The sequence below is a fragment of the Chiloscyllium plagiosum genome, chromosome 2, assembly GCF_004010195.1.
Source record: "Chiloscyllium plagiosum isolate BGI_BamShark_2017 chromosome 2, ASM401019v2, whole genome shotgun sequence".
Taxonomy (NCBI): Eukaryota; Metazoa; Chordata; class Chondrichthyes; order Orectolobiformes; family Hemiscylliidae; genus Chiloscyllium; species Chiloscyllium plagiosum.
In genome coordinates, this window is record NC_057711.1 from 94,747,929 (window position 1) to 94,770,024 (window position 22,096).

Here is a 22,096-nt window from a genome sequence, read left to right on the forward strand (position 1 = left end):
CGGTGGAGCTTCTTGTCAAAAGGAAAAAGGTAGCTTCCGTAAGGTGGAGGAAGCTAGGGTCAAGCTCAGCTCTAGAGGATTACAGGCAGGCAAGGAAGGAGCTTAAAATGGTCTGAGGAGAGCCAGGAGGGGGCACGAGAAAGGCTTGGCAGAACGGATTAGTGAGAACACAAAGGCATTTTACACTTTTGTGAGGAATAAGAGAATGGTCAAAGAAAGAGTAGGCCCGATCAGGGAGTGTGTGGAGTCTGAGGAGGTAGGGGAAGCCCTAAATGAGTTTTTTGCTTCTGTCTTTACAAAAGAAACAAACTTTGTAGTGAACGAAACCTTTGAAGAGCAGGTGTGCATGCTGAAATGGATAGAGATAGAGGAAGCTGATGTGCTGAAAATTTTGTCAAACATTAAGATTGACACGTCGCCAGGCCCGGACCAGATTTGTCCTCGGCTGCTTTGGGAAATGAGAAATGCAATTGCTTCGCCACTTGCGAAGATCTTTTAATACTCGCTGTCCACTGGAGTCGTACCTGAGGACTGGAGGGAGGCAAATGTAATTCCTCTCTTCAAGAAAGGAAATAGGGAAATCCCCAGCAATTACAGACCAGTAAGTCTCAAGTCTGTCATCTGTAAGGTGTTAGAAAGGATTCTGAGGGATAGGATTTATGACCATCTGGAAGAGCATGGCTTGATTAAATGCAGTCAACACGGCTTTGTGAGGGGCAGGTCATGCCTCACAAACCTTATCGAGTTCTTTGAGGATGTGACTAGAAAAGTTGATGAGGGTTGAGCTGTGGATGTGGTGTATATGGACTTCAGCAAAGCATTTGATAAGGTTCCCCATTGTAGGCTCATTCAGAAGGTTAGGAGGAATGGGATTCAGGGGAACATAACTGCCTGGATACAGAATTGGCTGGCCAACAGAAGACAGCGAGTGGTAGTAGAAGGAAAATATTCTGCTTGGAAGTCTGTGGTGAGTGGTGTTCCACAGGGCTCTGTCCTTGGGCCTCTATTGTTTGTAATTTTTATTAATGACTTGGATGAGGGGATTGAAGGATGGGTCAGCAAGTTTGCAGATGACACAAAGGTTGGAGGTGTCGTTGACCATATAGAGGGCTGTTGTAGGCTGCAGCAGGGCATTGACAGGATGCAGAGATGGGCTGAGAGGTGGCAGATGGAGTTCAACCTGGATAAATGCGAGGTGATGCATTTTGGAAGGTCGAATTTGAAAGCTGAGTACAGGATTAAGGATAGGATTCTTGGCAATGTGGATGATCAGAGGAATCTTGGTGTGCATGTACATAGATCCCTTAAAATGGCCACCCAAGTGGACAGGGTTGTTAAGAAAGCATATGGTGTTTTGGCTTTCATTAACAGGGCGATTGAGTTTAAGAGTCGTGAGATCGTGAGCTCTATAAAACTTTGGTTGGACCGCACTTGGACCACTGCGTCCAGTTCTGGTCGCCCTATTATAAGAAAGATGTGGATGCTTTGGAGAGGGTTCAGAGGAGGTTTACCAGGATGCTGCCTGGACTGGAGGGCTTATCTTATGAGGAGAGGTTGACTGAGCTCGGACTTCTTCCATTAGAGAAAAGGAGGAGGAGAGGGGACCTAATTGAGGTATACAAGATAATGCGAGGCATAGATAGAGTCAGTAGCCAGAAACTATTTCCCAGGGCAGAAATGACTAACACGAGGGGTCATAGTTTTAAGCTGGTTGGAGGAAAGTATAGAGGGGATGTCAGAGGCGGGTTCTTTACACAGAGTTGTGAGAGCATGGAATGCGTTGCCAACAGCAGTTGTGGAAGCAAGGTCATTGGGGACATTTAAGAGACTACTGGACTTGCATATGGTCACAGAAATTTGAGGATCAGTGGTCGGCACATCGTGGGCTGAAGGGCCTGTTCTGTGCTGTACTGTTCTATGTTCTATGTTCTACAACCAACTGATCAAATCTAAGCTCATCCAGTTGTGAATGGTGGCGGACAATTAACTCATGGAGGAAGAGGTTCCACAAATGATGAAAGTTCCCAGTACATCAGTGCAAAAGATAAGGCTGAAGGTTTTGCAGCCATCTTCAGACAGAAATGCTGAGTGGATGATCCATCCCAGCCTCATCCAGTAATCCCCAGCATACAGATATCAGTGTTTAGCCAATTCAATTCACTCCATGTGATATCAAGAAAGAGTTGGAGTCACTGAATAATGCAAAGGCAACGGGCCCTGATAACATTCTGGCAATGATACTGAAGACTTGTGCTCCAGAACCTGCCACTTCCCTAGCCAAGCCAATCCAGTACAGTTACAATACTGGCATCTATCTGACAATGTGGAAAATTGCCCAGGTATGTCCTGTACATAAACACCAGGATTAATCTAACCAGGCCAACTACTATCCCATCAGTCTACTCTCAATCATCAATAAAGTATTGGAAGATGACATCAACAGTACTATCAAGCAGCGCCCACTCAATAACCTGCTCAGTGATAGAAGCAAATTACTGAAGATGTTGGAACCTGTACTGAAAACTAAGTATGCAAACTAAAGTTTTGAGTCTGGATGAATCTTCTTCTGAGCTGACGTGAAATGTGGCGGGTCAGCCTTAATGCAATAGTTGTGGGGGAGAGGTGCGGTGCTGGGGGAGAGGGGATGTTGAGAGTGCAGATAAAGTAATTGGAATGTGAGAATGGCAGAACAATGCTGTATCTAACTGCTAGACAGGAAAGAACAGAGAGTTACAATAGAGTTGAGGGAGGAGAGAGAGAATGTGGTGACAGAGAATACAACCTGTAAAGCTAAAAGAAAGAGAAGGAATAGGAGTGGGTTCACAATCTTAAGGTACTGAACTCAATATTAAATTCAAAAAGAGTCTAGTCTGAAGATCAGATATTGTTCCTCCAGTTTGTTCTGTGATTTGCTGGAGTTTTGCAGCAGGCCAAAGACGGACAAGTGTGCAGGCAAACAGGATGCTGTCTTAAAATGACTGAATATGGGAAGCCTGACCTGCTGTGATCTCCAGTATGTTTTTTTTTAACCTGCTCAGTGGTGCTCAGTTTGGGTACCACCAGGGCCACTCAGCTCCTGAGCTCATTACAGCCTTGGTTTAAATGTGGATAAAAGAGCTGAATTTAAGAGGTGAGGTCATACCTGACACATTGGAAGAAGATTGTGGCTTTTGGAAGTCAGCTACCTCAGCTCCAGGACATCTCTGCAGGAGTTCCTTAGGGTACTGTCCTCGGCCCAACCACCTTCAGCCACTTCATCAATGATGTTCCCTTCATCATAACTTCAGAAGTGAGATGTTCACCGATGTTCTGCATCATTTGCAATTCCTCAGATACTAAAGCAGTCCCTGTTCAAATATAACAGGATCCAGACAAATCTAGGGCTGACAAGTGGCAAGTAACATTAACACCACAAAAATGCTAGGCTGTGACTATCACCGATAAGAGACAATCTAACCACTGCACCTTAACATTCAATAGCGTTACCATCCTCGAACGCTCCATTATCAACATCCTGTGGTTACCATTTACCAGAAACTCAACTGGACTCACAACATAAACACAGTGGCTACAAGAGCAGGTCAAAGGCTAGGAATACTGCAGCAAGTAACTCACCTCCTGATTCCCAAATAACTCACCTCCTGATTCCACCGTCTGCAAGACCCAAGTCACGAGTATGGTGGAATATTGCTCACTTGCATGGATGAATGTAGCTCCAACAACACTCAAGGAAAATCCAGCCAAAACAGCCCTCTTGATTGCTATCACATCCACAAGCATCCACTCTCTTCACCACCAATGCTCAGTAGCACCAATGTGTACTATTTACAAGATGCATTGCAGAAATTCACAAACGATCCTCAGACAGCACCTTCCATTCTGAAGGACAAGGGCAGCAGATACATGGCAACACCTTCAAATTCCCCTACAAGTCATTCACCATACTGACTGTGAAATATATTGCCATTCCTCACTGTCACGGAGTCAAAATCCTGGAATTCCCTCCCTAATGGCATTATGGGTCATCCCTCAGTGGACTGCAGTGGTTCAAGAAGGCAGCTCACCACAACCTTCTCAAGGGCAGCTAAGGATGGGCAACAAATGCTGGCCCACCAGCGATGCCCACATTTCACAAATAAATGAAAAAAGTGGGATTAGATGAGGTTGGGATGTGTGACCAGTGCAAATGAGTTGGACTGAAGAGTCTTTTACCATGCTGTATAACTGTATGACCTGTCCCTTTTTACTGATTGTTTAATTGAATGGATATTTTGAGTGCTTTGTACGTCATTGTCTCATCTTGTAAATAGCTGAAAATGTGTTGCTGGAAAAGCGTAGCAGGTCAGGCAGCATCCAAGGAACAGGAGAATCGACGTTTCGGGCATCAGCCCTTCTTCAGGCTTCCTGAAGAAGGGCTTATGCCCGAAACATCGATTCTCCTGTTCCTTGGGTGCTGCCTGACCTGCTGCGCTTTTCCAGCAACACATTTTCAGCTCTGATCTCCAGCATCTGCAGTCCTCACATTCTCTCATCTTGTAAATATTCATGCTTGACTGCAAATAAATGTATAAATTTTAATATTATCAAACACAATGCTGAGATGATACAGTGGACACTCTGAATTATAGTATATTATGGATCCAATCAGGATAGCCAAACACAAGATGGGAAAAGAGTGATGCTGGAAAAGGCAACATCTGAGGAGTAGGAGAGTCAATGTTTCAAGCATAAGCTCTTCATCAGGTATATGAAGGGGGTGAAGATGATAGGTCGGAGAGGAGTGTGGAATGGATAGGTGGGAAGGAAGATGCACAGGTAGGCAGTTCAAGAGTCTGACCTGTCTATCTTCCTTCCCATCTATCCACTCCACCCTCCTCTTCAACCAATCACCTTCACCCCCACCTTCATCTACCTATCGCATTCCCAGCTACCTTCTCCCCAGCCCCACCCCTTTCCCATTTATCTCTCAGCCCCCTTTGGCCACCCTCTCATTCCTGATGAGTTTATGCCCGAAACGTCAACTGTCCTGCTCCTTGGATGCTGCCTGACTGGCTCAGCTTTTCCAGCACCACACTTTTCAACTCTGATCTCCAGCAAGATGGGAAAGTTTACTTCAGTCTGTGTCTATTGCCTATTTTCCTTTCTGACCTTTCCCAAATGAGCATTGTGGAGCCACTGGTGGCTGTGTTAGTGCTGGCAAAACTGACATGACATTTCTTGCATTTTAACTTTTCATTTTGTGGTTTGTTGGCATACACTTTAGTTATGTGTTGCTGGAAAAGCGCAGCAGGTCAGGCAGCATCCAGGGAACAGGAGAATCGACGTTTTGGGCATAAGCCTTCCTCATTCCTGAAGAAGGGCTTATGCCCGAAACGTCGATTCTCCTGTTCCCTGGATGCTGCCTGACCTGCTGCGCTTTTCCAGCTCTGATCTCCAGCATCTGCAGACCTCACTTTCTCCTCCTACACTTTAGTTACACTCATACACTCTGTTGTCATAACATGAGGATCCATGTCTAATCATTTTGTTTTCTCCTGATTGTCCCACCATTTTTACTGATTTGGTAAATTCGTTACTTATCCTTTTGTGTATTTCTTATTTTTGTCAACCAAATTCCTCAGGGATGTTAGGGATATCTCCAGTCCCCACTCAAGTTTCTCTCTACTGGTCATCTGAGTAAGACAGTTGGGGCATAGTTGTCACTGGACCAAACTCATTCTTTATGAAGGGTTTTTGCCCGAAACGTCGATTTTCCTGCTCCTCGGATGCTGACTGACCTGTGCTTTTCCAGCACCACACTCTCAACTCTAATGTCCCCAGCATCTGCATTTCTCACTTTCGCCAAACTCATTTCTTGCCACTGATACTGAATGTAATCATAATAAATTACAATATAATGTTTCCACCTTATTATCCTTTGAACTATTGCCTGGAGTCTAGGATTTCAAATATGCCTGACACTTCCTGGGCCAGGACAGAGTTGTGGTTTATCTGAATTGAAATGTACTGTGAATCATTCCAGTTCCCCTTTGGTGTCTGCATCCTTTGTCCTTCAAATGAAAGGTCCAAGAAAAACTCTTGTAACAAAACTCAGAGTCCGTTTGCAATATTCAAGCGGTGTCTTTCTTACACATTTTGGGAGCCAACACTGGCTAGTACAGGTGCTTCTCCACTGAAGTTCAAATGAGTACCATTTATCAATGCTCTTATTATTAATTACAACTTAATGTTACTCAAAAGGCAAGGGCCACAGCACAGTGGCTTCAGGTGCGCTGACAATTGTATTCCTGTAATAATTGCATTTCAGGGACTTGATATTGTCTTTTCAGAAAGAGTTAAAATTTTGTGTATGTTCTGCATAAAAGGTTATCCTGTGCATTGTTTGAGTGTCTCCCGTTTCTTAATTGAATCAGTCCACATTGTTTGTGGATGCTTGTGCCCTAACTGATGGCCCTGACTGGCGCTGTAAAATTAATCCAAATTTTGCACCTTCATTGTAATAATACATCACCTTTTTTAAAGCAGCCTAGAAATAAAGCATATCATATGATACCATTTTAATCTGCAACTAAATGTGTCATTCAAAGTATTTGTAATTGTATTTTCAAAGTAGTGTTTAATATTGTGGAATATTTGATGCATTGGAATATGGTTAAACCCTATTAAACATACAAACCAGTTGTGAACAAGCTGAAGCTGGGAGAGAATTGACATTGATTTTTTTTAAACTAAATGAACATAATTTGTTTAAAAAAGAATCAATCTAAGAAAACAATTTTTTTTAATACACTGTATTTCTTGTAACCCTAGCAGGTCCTCAGGATAATATGAGCGTCTAACGCTGAGTTTTGTTTTTTGTAAGCCAGTGTTAGATATACAGAGGAAATACTGAGTAATGTTTATATGTTACCTTATGTTGCAGTATATTATATTTGAACTTGTGAATAGGAGCAAACATTTTGCGAGGAACTCTCACTTGGACATCATGAAGTATTGCTGTTCAGACATTGTGAATGGCTTTGCCACAAGGAAAAAAAGACTTCATGGAGTCAAAACAAGGGCGTTCTGCAAAACTACCTGTTTCCAGACTCTCACAACACCAGATTACAGTCCAACAGATTTATTTGGAAGCACTAGGTTTTGGAGCGCCACTCCTTCATCGGATGGTGTGGAGAATAAGATCATGCTCGCAGAATTTATAGCCAAAGGAGCCCACTGTCATGGAGATATGATACAGTAAACAATCCTAGATTAAAACTTTCATCATGGGACATGCTGGTTTCTGTTCTTTGATATGTAAATCCCAGAGCTTCTTTAAAATTACATTCTCAAGACAGCTCAGGTTTTAAACAATAGGTGTGAAGTCTGTCTGTGTCCCAATGGTATGACAGACTGACAAATCCACTGTATTGTCTTACATGGATTCATGCAGTTTTTGAGCAAAATAAAATGTCATTCTGCAAAATCAAATTCACCCCATAAGCTTATATGTGTGCACATGTTGACACATATTGAGACAGATTGAGAGTGCATGTGAGTGTGCGCGTATGGGTGTGAGTGCATTGATAGAGTGTGTGTTTGTGTATGTGTGTGATGGGTATGTATGAGAGGGTGCGTGTGTCGATGAGAGTGCGGGGTGGGGTGGGTTTATGTATGCGCATATGAGAGAGAGTGAGTGAGTGAGTGAGGTGTGTGTGTGTGTTGTGCAATTTTTAAGTTTGTCCACCCCAGTCCAACACCAACACCTGCAAGTCATGTTTCCAGACTGGCTTTGTTCAACCATTTAAGAACATAAGACATCAAATGAAATAATGACTGAGACACAACCAGTATCTATAGAGATATTTTGCTTTATAACACTGTGACAATTCTTTCCCTTTAAAGGTACTATAGAGAGTAACAATTAATTTCTTGAAAAATATGGTTTTGATCAAGCATGAATTTTGGGAAGTAAGTACAAATGATTCTTAGATTGATGAGTTTAGCTTCAAACTTTAAGCTGAATTATGTATTTATTTGCCAGCAAACGGCCTAAGACGATTCCTATTGATGACACCATAGACACCAGCCCAACAGAATTCTACCCTTCTCCCAACTCACCAACCAGCGTCAGCCGAACGTGGCATGAAAGAGATCAAGGTCAGTTCTTGGAGTGAGCAATGAAGTTTAATGTACATCGCTAATGTTTGAAACATCTGCATAAATAAATGGAATGGAGAAATATTAAATGTAATGATTGAGCTGAATTTTATATCTGGGGTTTTTATAGACAGTGTGTTCCATTACAATCCCATCTCCACTCCATGCACTATTATTAGAAGGCCAAGTTACAGGCTTGCTGCACAGTAAGGGGTGACAGGCCAGTATTGAAGCATGTGAGAATCCTCTTGCCCTGAATGTATAGCACAGCAAAGACACATCTAATATTTAATTTATTTCAGTGGAATATTGGTCCAATAAATGTGATCACAGTTGTGTGACACTTGACCATTTACCTCCTCCCTCCTCAGTATCCAAGAGCCCAAACATACCTTCCAGGTGAAGCAGCGATTTACCTGCACTTCACAAAATCTAGTCTACTGCATTTGCTGTTCACAATGTGGCGTTATCTACATTGGGGAAACAAAGCATAGACTGGGTGACCTCTTCGTAGAATATCTATGTTCTACCCACAAAAATTGGCCAATATCTCTGTCTCAGGCTCGCTGCAGTGCTTCAGCAAAGCTCAGCATAAACTGGAAGAGCAACACCTCACTTTCCATTTGGGAAGCCTGCAGCCTTCTGCACTCAACATCAAGTTCAATAACTTCAGAACTTGAACTCTTCTATGTACTAGCCCCCATCCCCACACACCAGGCCTTCTTATCACAGTCTGCTATTACATACAACCATTGTTAGTGATTAACAGTCTTCATTAACAGTTATTCACCCTCCTATGAAATGAAATAATGACTGAGACACAACCAGTATCTATTCCTTTGTCTGTCCAACTGTTCTTCTCTCTCTTTGGGTTGTATCATTTACTCCTTATTCCCTCTCCCCATACTATCCTCTGCATAAAAACCAACATTTTCATAGCTACCAGACCCGAAATGTTAACTCTAATTTCTCTCCACAGTTGCTGCCAGACCTGCTGAGCTTTTCCAGCAGTTTGTTTTGTTTCTTTCCACCCCTGTTAGTTATGTTTGTATGACTTCAGTTAAAACTTAATGAGGGAATTTAATAGAGCTGCTCAAACTCTTGAGGCACTAGTCAGAGTAAATTGATGCAGATGCAATATATCTGGATTCACAAAAGTCCATTCATGACGTGCCTTAATAAAGTCAGTGAGTGTGGAGCTAGGACAAGTGGCAGAAGGCATTGCAAGTTCAAAGGCTAATTCTTCAGAGTGACTGAAGAGAGTGTTCCAAATGAGTCAGTGCTTCTTTTATCCACAATTTACATGAATGATTTTGACTTTTTTGGAATCAAGAATATAATTTCTAATTTTGTGGAAGGAACCAGGTTCAGGGAAATAGATGTGCAGGTTAAGTGAATTGGCCATGCTAAATTGTCCGTAGTTGTTAGGTGCATTAGTCGGGATGGGTTACTCTTCGGAGGTTGATGTGGACTTGTTGGGCCGAAGGGCCTGTTTTCACACTGTAGGGAATCTAATCTAAAGATTTGGTGTTTCGAATACAACCGACACATAGCTTTCTTTCTGCTGCCATGGTTTTATAAAGTAGAGAAGGTATACTTGAACCTTAGCGAATATTTGATAGGTGACACTTGAGAAAACAGCATGCAGGTCAAACAGTGGGGAGGATCATGAGAGGATTTACAAGAATGCGTGGGTTTACATATCATGGAAAGATTGAAGGCCAGGGACTGTTTTGAAAAGTGGAAGATGAAGCAAAGGAATACAAGATGAGTGATAGGACTGAAGATTGGAGGAACCTTGTGCATGTAGAGCAGTCCCTTAAGGCATTAGGACAGGTGGATAAGTTGATTCAGAAGGCATATGGTATACTTGCCTTTAATAGTCAAGGCATAGTGTTTAAGAGCAGGGAGGTTATGCTGGAATTACATAAAACATTGGTAAGGCCACACTTCGAGCATTGTGTGACTGGGTTGTTTACATTTGAACATAAGGGATTGAAAAGAGCTGTAACTGAAATGTATAAAATTACAAGGGGCATAAATACAGTAGACAGGAAGAATTATTTCCTGCTGATAGAGGAATCAATAACCAGAATCCATAGATTTAAAATATGGGGCAGAAAGTTTAGAGGAAATTTGAGGATTTTTTTTTCATCCAGATGATGGTGTGAATCTGTCTGTAAGGCTGATAGAGATAAAAAAAAGCTGCAGATGCTGGAATCCAAAGTAGACAGACAGGAGGCTGGAAGAACACAGCAAGCCAGGAAGCATCAGGGGGTGGAGAAATCAACGTTTCAGGTATAGCCCTCCTTCAGGACTAGGGGTGGGTCTAGGGGGAGCTGCAGATAAAGGGGGAGGTGAGGGGGCAGCGTGGTGAAGTGGGGATAGGTGAAGACAGGTAGAGGGTATGACCTGATGGTCAGTGGGAGGAATGAATCTGATAGGTGGCTGGGAGGAGTGGAAGGGAGGTTATTTGAAATTGGAGAACTCAATGCTGAGTCCTCCAGGCAGTAGGCTGCCCAGGCGGAAGATGAGGTGTTGTGCCTTCAATTTGCGGTTGGTTCATTGTGGTGATGGAGGAGACCAAGGACAGTCATGTCAGAATGGGAAGGGGAATTAAAATAGGCGGTGACTTGGAGGGCCAGTCAGCCCCTACAGGCCTGGCTAAGATGCTTGACGAACTCTTCCCTAAGTTTATGTTTGGTCTTCCTGATGGAGAGAAGACCACATCTGCAGCACCTGATGCAGTAAACTGGGTTGTAAGAGAGGCAGATGAACCTCTGTCTCACCTGGAAGGACTGTTTGAGGCCCTGGATGGAGGTAATGTATCAGCAGGTTTTGCATCTTTTCTGATTGCAGGGGAAGGTACTGGGGGTGCAGAAGGCTTGGTGGGGAAAATAGTGCACACCAAGAATTGTCAAAGGGAATGGACCTTGCGGAAGGCAGAGAGGGTTAGGCAGGGGAAGATTCTTGATGGTGGGGTCTAGTTGGAGTTGGCAGAAGTGTTTAAGGATGATGTAAGGCTGGTAGAGGCAGAGACCCTTATAACATTGAAGAAATATTTAGATGTGCATTTGCAATGTGAGGGCATGCAAGGTTATGAGCCAAATGCTAGAAAGTGGGATTGAAATACTTAGTTGTTTGTTTTTGATGGATGCAGACATGATGAGCTGAAGGGCTTTTTTCTGTATTGTAGATCTCTGTGACTATAGGAGCGTAAACACTGGGATGGATCGGTTGGGATGAACGGCTCAATTCTGTGCATGAGAGAAAATTTCCCTAATGACATGAGTCTTTAATTCTGGTGTAACTATCTGGTGGTTCCATAAAGATATATTAGTACAGATGACAGCCAGTTGGATCAAAGGTTTGGATTTTAACAAGTGTCAATAGAGTAGACAGAGTTAGAAAGGCAGAGAAGTTTTGGGATTGATTTCCAGAGTTTGCATCTTGACAGCTGGAGGCTTGGGCTCCAAAGTTAACTGTTTAAAATCAGAAAAAAGAATTGCAAGGAGATCCTGGGTCCAATCGGCCATTTTTAAAGGCCTGTAGAGCTGGATGTCCTCTTCAAAAATTTGGCTGTTTGTCAAAATTTTTAAACACTGTCTCCACGTTTCGCTGCATAGAACTGACTCTTTACCAATTTAGCATGTTCATAGTTTTGTGAAATAGTGTCATTAGCCCCAGAAAAGTGGTATTATGACTGTTCAATATCAAAATTTTTAATTATAATGAGAATTCTGTCTATTACATTTTAATTGTTTTTTCATTTTGGTTTCTACATTAATTTATAGTAATGTGAACATTTCATAACCATTTGCTTGAAAATCCATAAACATTTACTTCTTGATTTGCTGTCTGTGAGAATACTTACATAAAATTGGCAGTACTGTTGCTCGATGAATTGACATCAAGCACAGGGAAGTCCATGGCACAAATATTCCTAGATCCTCGTGAATAGCTTTTTCCGTGGTCATTGGCAAGTTGTTTTGTAGCTGACCACAAGATTAGGCCCTTTATACATTGCAGAGCTTGTTACCAATTCAAAGTTCATCATATATGCTTTTAATGTTAGTCTTTTTGGAATTTTCTTTTGATTTGCTTCAATGCTATTTTAAATGTATGTTAATACTTTGTCCCATTTGGCTGCAAACAGCTTGCAGGTGTTCAGGTGAATGTTCTTGCTTGTCAGGCCTAACAAGATTATATATCTATTTAACAGGTGGTTAATAATCTAATTGCCATTACATTCAGAACTTAAAGATGACACCCAGGTGCAGAAACAAAGGCGGGGCAGTCATTTGATGCAGGGTTTTCTTTTTTTTTTGAAAATGAGGCTTGCATCTTATTAATGTGATTTAAAGGATTGATTTTTTTTTAATTTGGGAACTTATTAATGCATGTTTCCAATTACAATGCATTCACTCACAAAAAGTTCCCTGTCTGTGCTACTCAGCACATTGAAATAGGCACAGATCCTTTTTAGCCAGAGTTTAATTAGAGAAAGTTTACATTTAGTAAAATCAAGGAACCTCTTCCAAGTAAATCAAATGAAAAGTGGACAGCCACTTCCAGTTAATTATAGTTGAAATTCTAAAGGGTAGTTAAATTCAAAGGAAATTCAGTTGTATCATGCTGTTGATTCTTTGAGTTCTGTACTTCTTGCAGTGGTCTGTTGCAATTACAGCGTGGTCTTTTATAAATATATTCACATCAGCCAATTACCTTTTAAAATAATCAATAGCTTGTAAAGCATGGAATTCTTATTTATATTTTGGCTGTGATACAGCAGTTCAGAGAGTTATGTGAGATAGAGTGTAATCTCAAGCTCTCTCTCTCTCTCTTTTTTTAAATGATGACTCCTTATTAGATTTTGGTTTCTTTGACTTGTCTAAAAGCAGATAACTAATTAGAGCAATTGTCAAGGTAGAAAAGCCAAAAGATTAAAGAGTTATAACTCCTTATCTACTGCGACAAATCGAGTCTTGGTGTAACAAAGTGCACCAGTTTCATTTTTGTTCTTTCCTCCCTTGGAAACTTGTCTTTTTTGCTAGGAATGAGCTCGCTCACATTGTTTTGACTAGAAGAGAAATGTGATTTTGTTTTTTGGATGCAGTTTACAATGTTTCAAAAATATCGGTGTTGATTTTGGAGAGACCATTCGACAAACAATTAGTTAAGATTCAATCTATAACTGTTAAAGAGGCAGGGACATCTTGTGTGGAGATAATTGGCTGGTTTGTTATAGCTGAATCTAATATATTTGGTGGTGGCTATAGTCCATTAGAATGGAGACTCCAAAGTGTATAGTGGTAGAATGCTTAGCAACCTGATCCTTCAGTGAAAGCTTCTGTTTGAAGATACTACAGTGTCATAACATAAAAATGCTCACACTCACTCTAGGCTTTCTGTCGAGTACCAGGTTGTGTTGTGCTCAAGAAGCAATCTGTTTAAATTTCTAGCTGTAAACAAGCCATCATGATAAAAATTATCCCTTTTAATATTATGTTTCCTCATCAAACTAATAGAGTCTGCTTATTAATAGATGGAGTGGAATATAAATCAATATTAGCTCAGGCAAATAATTGATATTTATAATGTTTAGTAATAATTTGAATGATATTAACAGCACCTAATGCCAAAATTGGTGAACAATATTTTATTTTATTAAACAAAACTTAACAACTACACAAAGGAGCTCTCACATCCAAAGAATTGTACAGTCAATTATACATACCAAAACTATATAAAGGAGAATTGCTGGGGCTGAATAATAATTACCGGCACATGCACTAATATACCCTACCCATTACAAACATTACACAAAAGATATTTGTCAATGAGGCACCATTCCTTTTGCCAAGGTTGTTAGCTGTACTTCAGCATTACGATAAATTGGTCGCTGTATGAAGCACAGCCAGAGTACACAAAAATTGAATGCTGATATAAATAGTTTAGTAATGTGCTAGTCAGAAGAGTAACGATGATTAAAGGAATTTGTAACTTAGGAGAAAAATTAAGAGGAAAAAAATAAGGAAATAGAAGTATACAGGAAATAGATATTAAATGGAGAGTGGAATACCTGGGAGCAATTGTAAGGCGGTAATCTAATCAATCAGTTTAGAAGTGTATGAACACTGCAATTAGATTACAGCCTTCAAATCATTTTAAGGTATCTGTTATTTTTATAGGGTGATTTCTTCAGTTTTCAGCTCACTTTTGCATTTTTGGCTGTTTTCAGTCATGCTGGCTACTCTGTGTCATTTGGCAATTTGAGATTAGTTCTGGAGTCCAGGAAAAAAGCACTTGGGGGAGACACATGCCTTTGCAGTTGTTGCTTTCCGCTTTCTGAAGTTTTAGCCTACCACTGGACAGAGTCGTGCAACCAATGAGGGGTCATGTTTATTTACATAGAAATAAAGCAAATAGGAGGAGTAGTAAGCTATTCAGTCCTCCAAGTCTGCTTCGCCATTTGTTATGATCATGGCTGATCAGCCAACTCAGTAGCCTATTCCACTTTTCCCCATTTACTTAGATCCTTTTAGCCCCAAATGACTCTGACCTCTGGTTATGGAAACTGTCTCTGAGCAACAATCTTTAAACCCTGTGTCAAGTTGAGTCTAGGGTAAAATAAAGTCTGTCCACTTCATACTAGATTATCATGCTCATGATTGGATAAGCCATTGCTGGGTACCTACAGCACTGGCCTCATGACACATTCACACTTAAATAACTGTTAATGGTATCATTCTTTTCCTGGATCTGTGGAATGGAGTTGATGGTGTAGTGTGTTCAGTAGAAGTAGGTTTGTCCTGTACTTAATTGGAATCTAGAAGAATGAGAGGCAAAACGTACAAGATCCTTAGAGGACTTGACAGGTAGATGCAGAAAGGCTGCTTCCCCTGATGGGACAGTCTTAGTTCAGACAGCATAATTTCAGACAAAGGGGTTGCACATTTAAGGCAGAGATTAGGAAGATTTTCTTCTCCCAGAATCTGTAGACTTCTTTACTGTTGAGGATTATTGAGGCAGGGTCATTAAGTATAGTTAATGCTAAGGTAGGCAGAGTTTTAATCAGTAAGAGAATCACTGTATGAGTAAAAAGCAGGAAAGTGGAGTTGGGGATTATTAAATCAGCCACAATCTCATTGAATGTGGAAGCAGACTCCACAGACTGAATATCTATTTCTGCTCCTACATCTTGTGGTATTATGTTTGTACACTTCATATCTCTTCTCTTTGAAATTAGATCAACACAGACCTAGTGACTGGGAAGATAGAAACTGATAGAAAACATGGCACATTCCAAACCTTATATACTAGTCCCTGCAATCCCTTGAACAAGAACAACCATCATTTGATTAGTGTGTAATATCCTGCATGTTATTGTGTAAAATGCAAGAAGGTACCATGTCAGCATGTGACGTATGTTTTTGTGACTCTGCCATCTTGGAGATTGTTTGGTGTGTGGGTCACTTATAGGCAGAAACAAATTGGAGGAGAGGACGGCAGTCAGTCATGGGGGGAGCATCATCTGGTGTGATTGGAACATGGGAGCTGATCAGCAGGAGGTGGGGGTTGTTCAAGAGTGAGTAAAAATGATTGGAGAAGGCACAGTCAGTTGGTTGATAGAGGGGTTGATTTTGGGAGGCATGGGGCTTGTTTGTTGGGAGAGAGCCTGGTTGATGGGTGATCCCAGCAGTCATTTTGGGGCTGGAATAAAATTGACAGTGTGATACCAAATGCCTGAGAGCATCGGGAAGAAATCCAAGTCCTTTTGAGGTGGTGAAGTTTGTGGGAGGAATTGAATGCTGGTTGGGGTGCTATAGTTGGTATGGGTATCAAGTCAGATGTGAGGGTTTTCAAATTGTGCAGGCAGTCACCTGGTTCCTGGAGGTAAGTGTGAAGATGCTCAATTCCTGGATCCACCAAGTCCTTACCTCAAGGAAACTGGAATTTCAGATGCTGACTACAGCGATTGTAACAATGCCAGCTGGATCTTCGAGAATATTAATTCCCAGATTGGGCTGTTAATCTGGTCCAATCAGGGAGCCCTGGTTGATGTACAAAAAGGGTAATTCTGTATGAGGCAGCACTATAGTCAAGGACAATTCATATGAAATAAGAGGTGACTTGAGAGGAAATATCTCAGTGGAGTTATTTCAGTGGCAATAAGAATAAAGCATGTTCTAGAAGAAACTCGCTCGGAGCAGTCATCTTTGAGTTGGGGTGAGCATTACTTAGATCACACCTTTCTTTGGGAAACTTGATTCATTCAACCCAGCCATTGAGGACTGGGCCCAGTATATAGAAAGAATAGTTTTTTTTCTGGGAGAAGACATTGAGGGCAGACAAGAAAACAAGTAATTCTCCTGACAGCCTATGGAGCTGCAGCTTTTCCCTTTCATTAGTGGCCTGACTTTCCCTGAAGCACCAGATAGTAAAACCTTTTAAGAATTGACTGGCATAGTTAAGGAATATTGTGACCCAAGACTCCTCTAATTCTGAGATGCTATCACTTTTATTTAGCAATTAGAGAAACAGGGAAGTTGGTAAGTTTTTGACCAGGTTAAGACAACTGGCAGGATTTGGGTTAACCCTAAATGAGGAACTGAGAGACGGTCTGGTATGTAAATCAATTATGTAACTGTGGCAAAACAGCTGCCAGCTGAAGCCCAACTCGACTTCAAACAGGCGCTACAACTCTCTTTATCATTGGAAAATGCAGTATGTGGAGCATATGGGCTGCAAGGTATTCCGATTAAAGTGGACATTCTTGCCACTCTGACTGAGCTTGGAGTATACCACTTGAGTGCAGGCAATTGTATCGTCTCACTCAAGGTATATTCTGATTAGAGGGACTCTGGATCAGGCCACAGCAAAATCCCAAAACAAAGTTAAGCCTCGGCCAAATGGTTAAAATTTTCTTCAGGACCTGGCTGGCAAGCCATTGCAGTTGTTGCTTGTATGTGGACTCTAGACAACAAAAGAGTACTACTAGACTGAAGCTGAGTAAGATAACTCATTAGGTGGTATCCAGGAGAAGTCACACCCGAAAAAGTCTACCTAATCTGATTTGAAGCAATTAATTTGCTTAGTAACATCAAAATCAGAAGCAATCAAGATAAATGTCTGTTACCTGGTCACCTGGTTCTAATGGCAGTCGATACTGCATGCCATATCAGTGATCTCAGACCAGATTTTAATAAAATTCGCTCTGGACTCCAGCCCTTAACTTTGCACAAGAGTGGGCGGCACGGTGGCACAGTGGTTAGCACTGCTGCCTCACAGCGCCTGAGACCCGAGTTCAATTCCCGCCTCAGGCGACTGACTGTGGAGTTTGCACGTTCTCCCCGTGTCTGAGTGGGTTTCCTCCGGGTGCTCCGGTTGTGTGGACTTGTTGGGCCGAAGGGCCTGTTTCCACACTGTAAGTAATCTAATCTAATCTAAGACTTCAGCTAGGCTGAGAACCCAAACCAGCAAACCATTTTGGATTAAGAATACAACTTCGGTTCTGGTCTCTGAGGAAAAGCAGGTGGTTCAGTGCTTTTAATAAAAACCAGTGATTTTAATAAAAAGCTCCTTGCAGGCCAATGCTTGTTACTTTTCTCAAACTTAAGGAAGTGCTCTCTTTTCCTCCTCCCTGTTTTCAATACTTTTTAAGCTAGTTTGCTATCCATTCAAGCACCTAAGGGCTGATACTCCATATGTCCTAATCTTGGTCATGAGCTAAACAGGTTTATCATGCTTTAGGTAAATAAGAAAATCCTGACATCAGCTTTAATTGCTTCTTTTATTAGTTTGATGTTATATCGCACTTTGCTTTAGGTGTGACGAAGCTGCTCCTTTAACAAGATTATGCTGACCTTGGGTTTTTTTTTCAAGAGAGGCCGTAAATGACACAGATTCTGAAAAGTCTAGGGTTGAAGGGTTTTAGTGGCTTAGTGTTTAGCACTGCTGCCTGACAGCGCCAGGGACCCAAGTTTGATTCCAGCCTCCGGTGACTGTGTGGTGTTTGCACATTCTTCCATTGTCTGCATGGGTTTCCTGCGGGTGCTCCAGTTTACTCCCACAGTCTAAAGATGTGCAGGCCAGATGAATTGGCCATTCTAAATTGCCTGTAGAGTTAGGTGCATTAGTCAGAGGGAAATGGGTTTGGGTGGGTTTTTCTTTGGTGGATTGGTGTGGGCTTATTGGGCCAAAGGGCCTGTTTCCACGCTGTAGCGAATCTAATCTAATCTAGTGCAAATTTGTTTATAGCTAACAGATACTGCCCCAGACAGTAGGCTTTCAAGTTTTAAAAAAACTTGTACAATGAAAGAGGAGTGGCCAGTTTTCCAAGCTCAGCTTTTCTATGGTTTGGTTCGGTTTTTAGCAGTAGTGTTGGAAAAGCTGCTGGACTCAAAGAAGCAGGTCCGGGCTGGTACACTCTCTCTGACTTCAATCCTATAAGAACCTGGGTTTACTTTTATGTTTTGTGCCAAGGGGTATTTATGAGGATTGTTGCAAGTATTTGGAACAGCATCATTAAGTTGGAATGATCTGTTAGGTTTTCAGAGAGGTTACGTTATTCAGTATTCTGTTTTCTGTTGTTTGTGTTTCATTCAGTAATTTTGTAAATAAATTCTGTTTTGTTTAAAACTACGTGGTTTGACCAGTGGTATTTCTCCTGGAATATCCACTATACACCTGCTTAAAACAACGAGCAAACTTAGGGTCTTGAAATGTTTTGAGGGGTCTGGCCTGGTCCATAACACTATGTAACATTTTGTATTTATAGAATCATAAATTCATCGAAATTGAGGAGAATATTCACCCTATTGAGTCCATGCCAACTCTTCGCAGAGCAATTGTGACAGTCCCATTCCTCCAATACTTTGCCTCCTACACATTTATTTCCTTCAACTGCTCATTCAATTGCCACTAGAAGCCATTGATCATCTCCACATCCACCATACTCATAGGCAGTGAGTTTCGGATTATTACCATTCACTGTATCACAAAACATTTTCTTCAAATCCCCTATTGCCCGAAATCTCTATCCTTTACCATTAGCTAATTAAAACAGTGTTTCTTTGCCTACTGTATCTAAACTTGCCTTAATCCTTTACATCTCCATCATAGTTCTCCTAAAATACATTCAGCTCAAGTAAAAAAAAACTTCTCCACTCTAAACTTACTGCTAACATCTCTGTATGTATTCTGGTGAATTTCCTCTGCCCTCCCATAACAATATCACATCCTCCTGAAAGGACTATAAAAGATCCATCCCCATCCACATCTGGCTTCCCATAATCCCTGAACATTCTTCAATGATATCTCTCTCCTGACCTATTTATGAAGCTCAATCACTAACTTGACTAAGTTTTTGGATAAATAATGAAGAGGATTAATGAGGGCAGAGCAATGGACTGGACCTGTATGGACTTCAGTAAAGTGTTTGATTAAAAATCCTCTTGGTAGACTATTTAGCAAGGTTAGATCGCATGAAATGTAGGGGAAACTTGCCATTTGGATCCAGAACTGCCTCAAAAGTACAAGATTTAGGGTGATGGTGCAGGGTTGCTTTTGAAGATTTGGGCTGGGTCCTCTGCTTTTCGTCATTTATATAAATGATTTGGATGCAAACTTCGGAGGTATGGTTACAGATGACATCAAAATTGGAGGTGTAGTGGGCAGTGAAGAAGGTTACCTCAGAGTACAATGGGCTCGTGATCAGATAGGCCTTTGGGCCAAGGAGTGGCACATGGAATTTAATTTAGATAAATATGAGGTGCTGCATTTTGGAAAGGCAAATCAGGGCAGGACTGAAACACTTAATGGTCAGGTCCTGGGAAATGTTGCTGAACAAAAAGACCTCACAATGCAGGTTCATAGTTCCTTGAAAGTGGAGTCGCAGGTAGATAAGATTGTGAAGTAGGCATTTGATAAGCGAGCCTTTATTCATCAGTACATTGAGTATAGGAGTTAAGAGGTCATGTTGCAGCTGTACAGGACATTAGTTAGGTCCTTTTGGAATACTGTGTGCAATTTTGGTGTCCCTGCTATAGAAAGCATGTTGTGAAACTTGAAACAGTTCAGGAAAGATTTACAAGGATGTTGCCAGTCTTGGATGGTTTGAACCATTGGGAGAGGCTGTGAGACAGTATCAACCTTTTTATGTCAAACAGGGCTCACTGATTGGGCTAGATTAACAGCACCAATGAAGGAACTCATGTTCAATGAGATCCAGCTGACTGACATCATAACAATCAGAACATCCCACATCCTCTAAATCCACCAACATTGGCCAGTACTTTTTCTTCAAGAGCCTTTTGGAGCATTTTAGCACGAGTTCAGGTTCCTTGAACTCGGTGTCCAACTCCAGTGGCATGTAACGCACAGAAGTTCACCTCTTGCACCAGGAGTACCTCAGTAGAATTTGACTGTCTTCTTTTGGTGGCAAAGGCTTTGAAATAGCTTTGAAATAACATTTCAATTCCCCCTCCCACTCCACCAAGGATATGCAGGTCTTTGGACTCCTCCATCGTCAGACCACAACAAAACGACGGTTGGAGGAAGAACGCCTCATCTTCCGGCTAGGAACCCTCCAACCACAAGGGATGAACTCAGACCCCAGTCTGACCTATCACCCTCACCTTGACCTCTTTCCACCTATCACATTTCTGACGCCCCTCCCCCAAGTCCCTCCTCCCTACCTTTTATCTTAGCCTGCTGGACAAACTTTCCCCATTCCTGAAGAAGGGCTTATGCCCAAAACGTCGATTCTCCTGTTTCCTGGATGCTGCATGACCTGCTGCGCTTTTCCAGCAACACATTTCCAGCTCTGATCTCCAGAATCTGCAGACCTCACTTTCTCCTTTGAAATAGCTACTTCAATCATGTCCATCTCTGAATCAGGGGACTTGACAAAGTTTGAGGGAAAGAGTGAATGCATGGGTTCTGGCACGATTTCTAAAGCTTCCAATATGCAGGGAACATTTTACTCCTGCACCGTTTGAGAATTTGCAGCCTTCATATGGTCCACATGCTTAGTCAGGACCATCACACCTACCCAAAATTTATACGTCACTAGTCCTTTTACTATGTACGGTCATTTCTGTGTATCTTACTCCAAACTTCATCCCCTTTATCAGAATGTCTCTTCTGCTTGGCAGAGTCTCAGGTCTGAAACCAGAGTGCCTCTTGCCATTTTACCCTCCTCCCCTCACCCCAGGTACAGGAAGACTTAACCTCGTCTGGAGTCTTCTACCTGTTTGGAATTCTGCTAGTGCTATGCCTATAGTTGCCTATGTGGTGGTCCTCATCATCAGACAAGAACCATGACAGCTTAATCTCTAGTGATGCTGTAGGCTGTTTCATCAATTATGCCAACGTTTGGTCCCCTCTTTCTGCCCAGCCTTTGGATGATAGGTGGTATAGAGCGGAATGGGACTATTTGGTGCCGCCCTTTTGGCGTGATCATTTGGCCTCACCATTTTGGCTCTAAACTGTTTTGGTGCTCATTACTTGGCGCTGAGCTGTTTTGGCCCCAATAATAAAAAAAAGTTCAAAGTTTGTGCGAAGATTTGTAGCTCGGGTGCTCGTTGTTGTGGTTCTGTTCGCCGAGCTGGAAGTTTTTGTTGCAAACGTTTCGTCCCCTGGCTAGGCGACATCATCAGTGCTTGGGAGCCTCCTGCGAAGCGCTTCTTTGATGTTTCCTCCGGTGTTTATAGTGGTCTGTCCCTGCCGCTTCCAGTTGTCAGTTTCAGCTGTCCGCTGTAGTGGTTGGTATATTGGGTCCAGGTCGATGTGTTTGTTGATGGAGTTTGTGGATGAATGCCATGCCTCTAGGAATTCCCTGGCTGTTCTCTGTCTGGCTTGCCCTATGATAGTAGTGTTGTCCCAGTCGAATTCATGTTGCTTGTTGTCTGCGTGTGTGGCTACTAAGGATAGCTGGTCGTGTCGTTTCGAGGCT

General features: G+C 41.9%; 1 protein-coding gene across 12 annotated transcripts in view; it reads left to right on the top strand.

The window, feature by feature from the left end:
* Nucleotides 1-22,096, top strand: part of LOC122562011 (nuclear factor 1 B-type-like) — a 624,396-nt gene that overhangs the window by 509,956 nt on the left and 92,344 nt on the right. For all 12 annotated transcript variants that reach the window (XM_043714459.1, XM_043714413.1, XM_043714404.1 and 9 more), the window contains exon 6: nucleotides 8,024-8,139. In XM_043714459.1, the coding sequence (XP_043570394.1) occupies nucleotides 8,024-8,139 (116 nt within the window). The remainder of the gene's footprint in view (nucleotides 1-8,023; nucleotides 8,140-22,096) is intronic.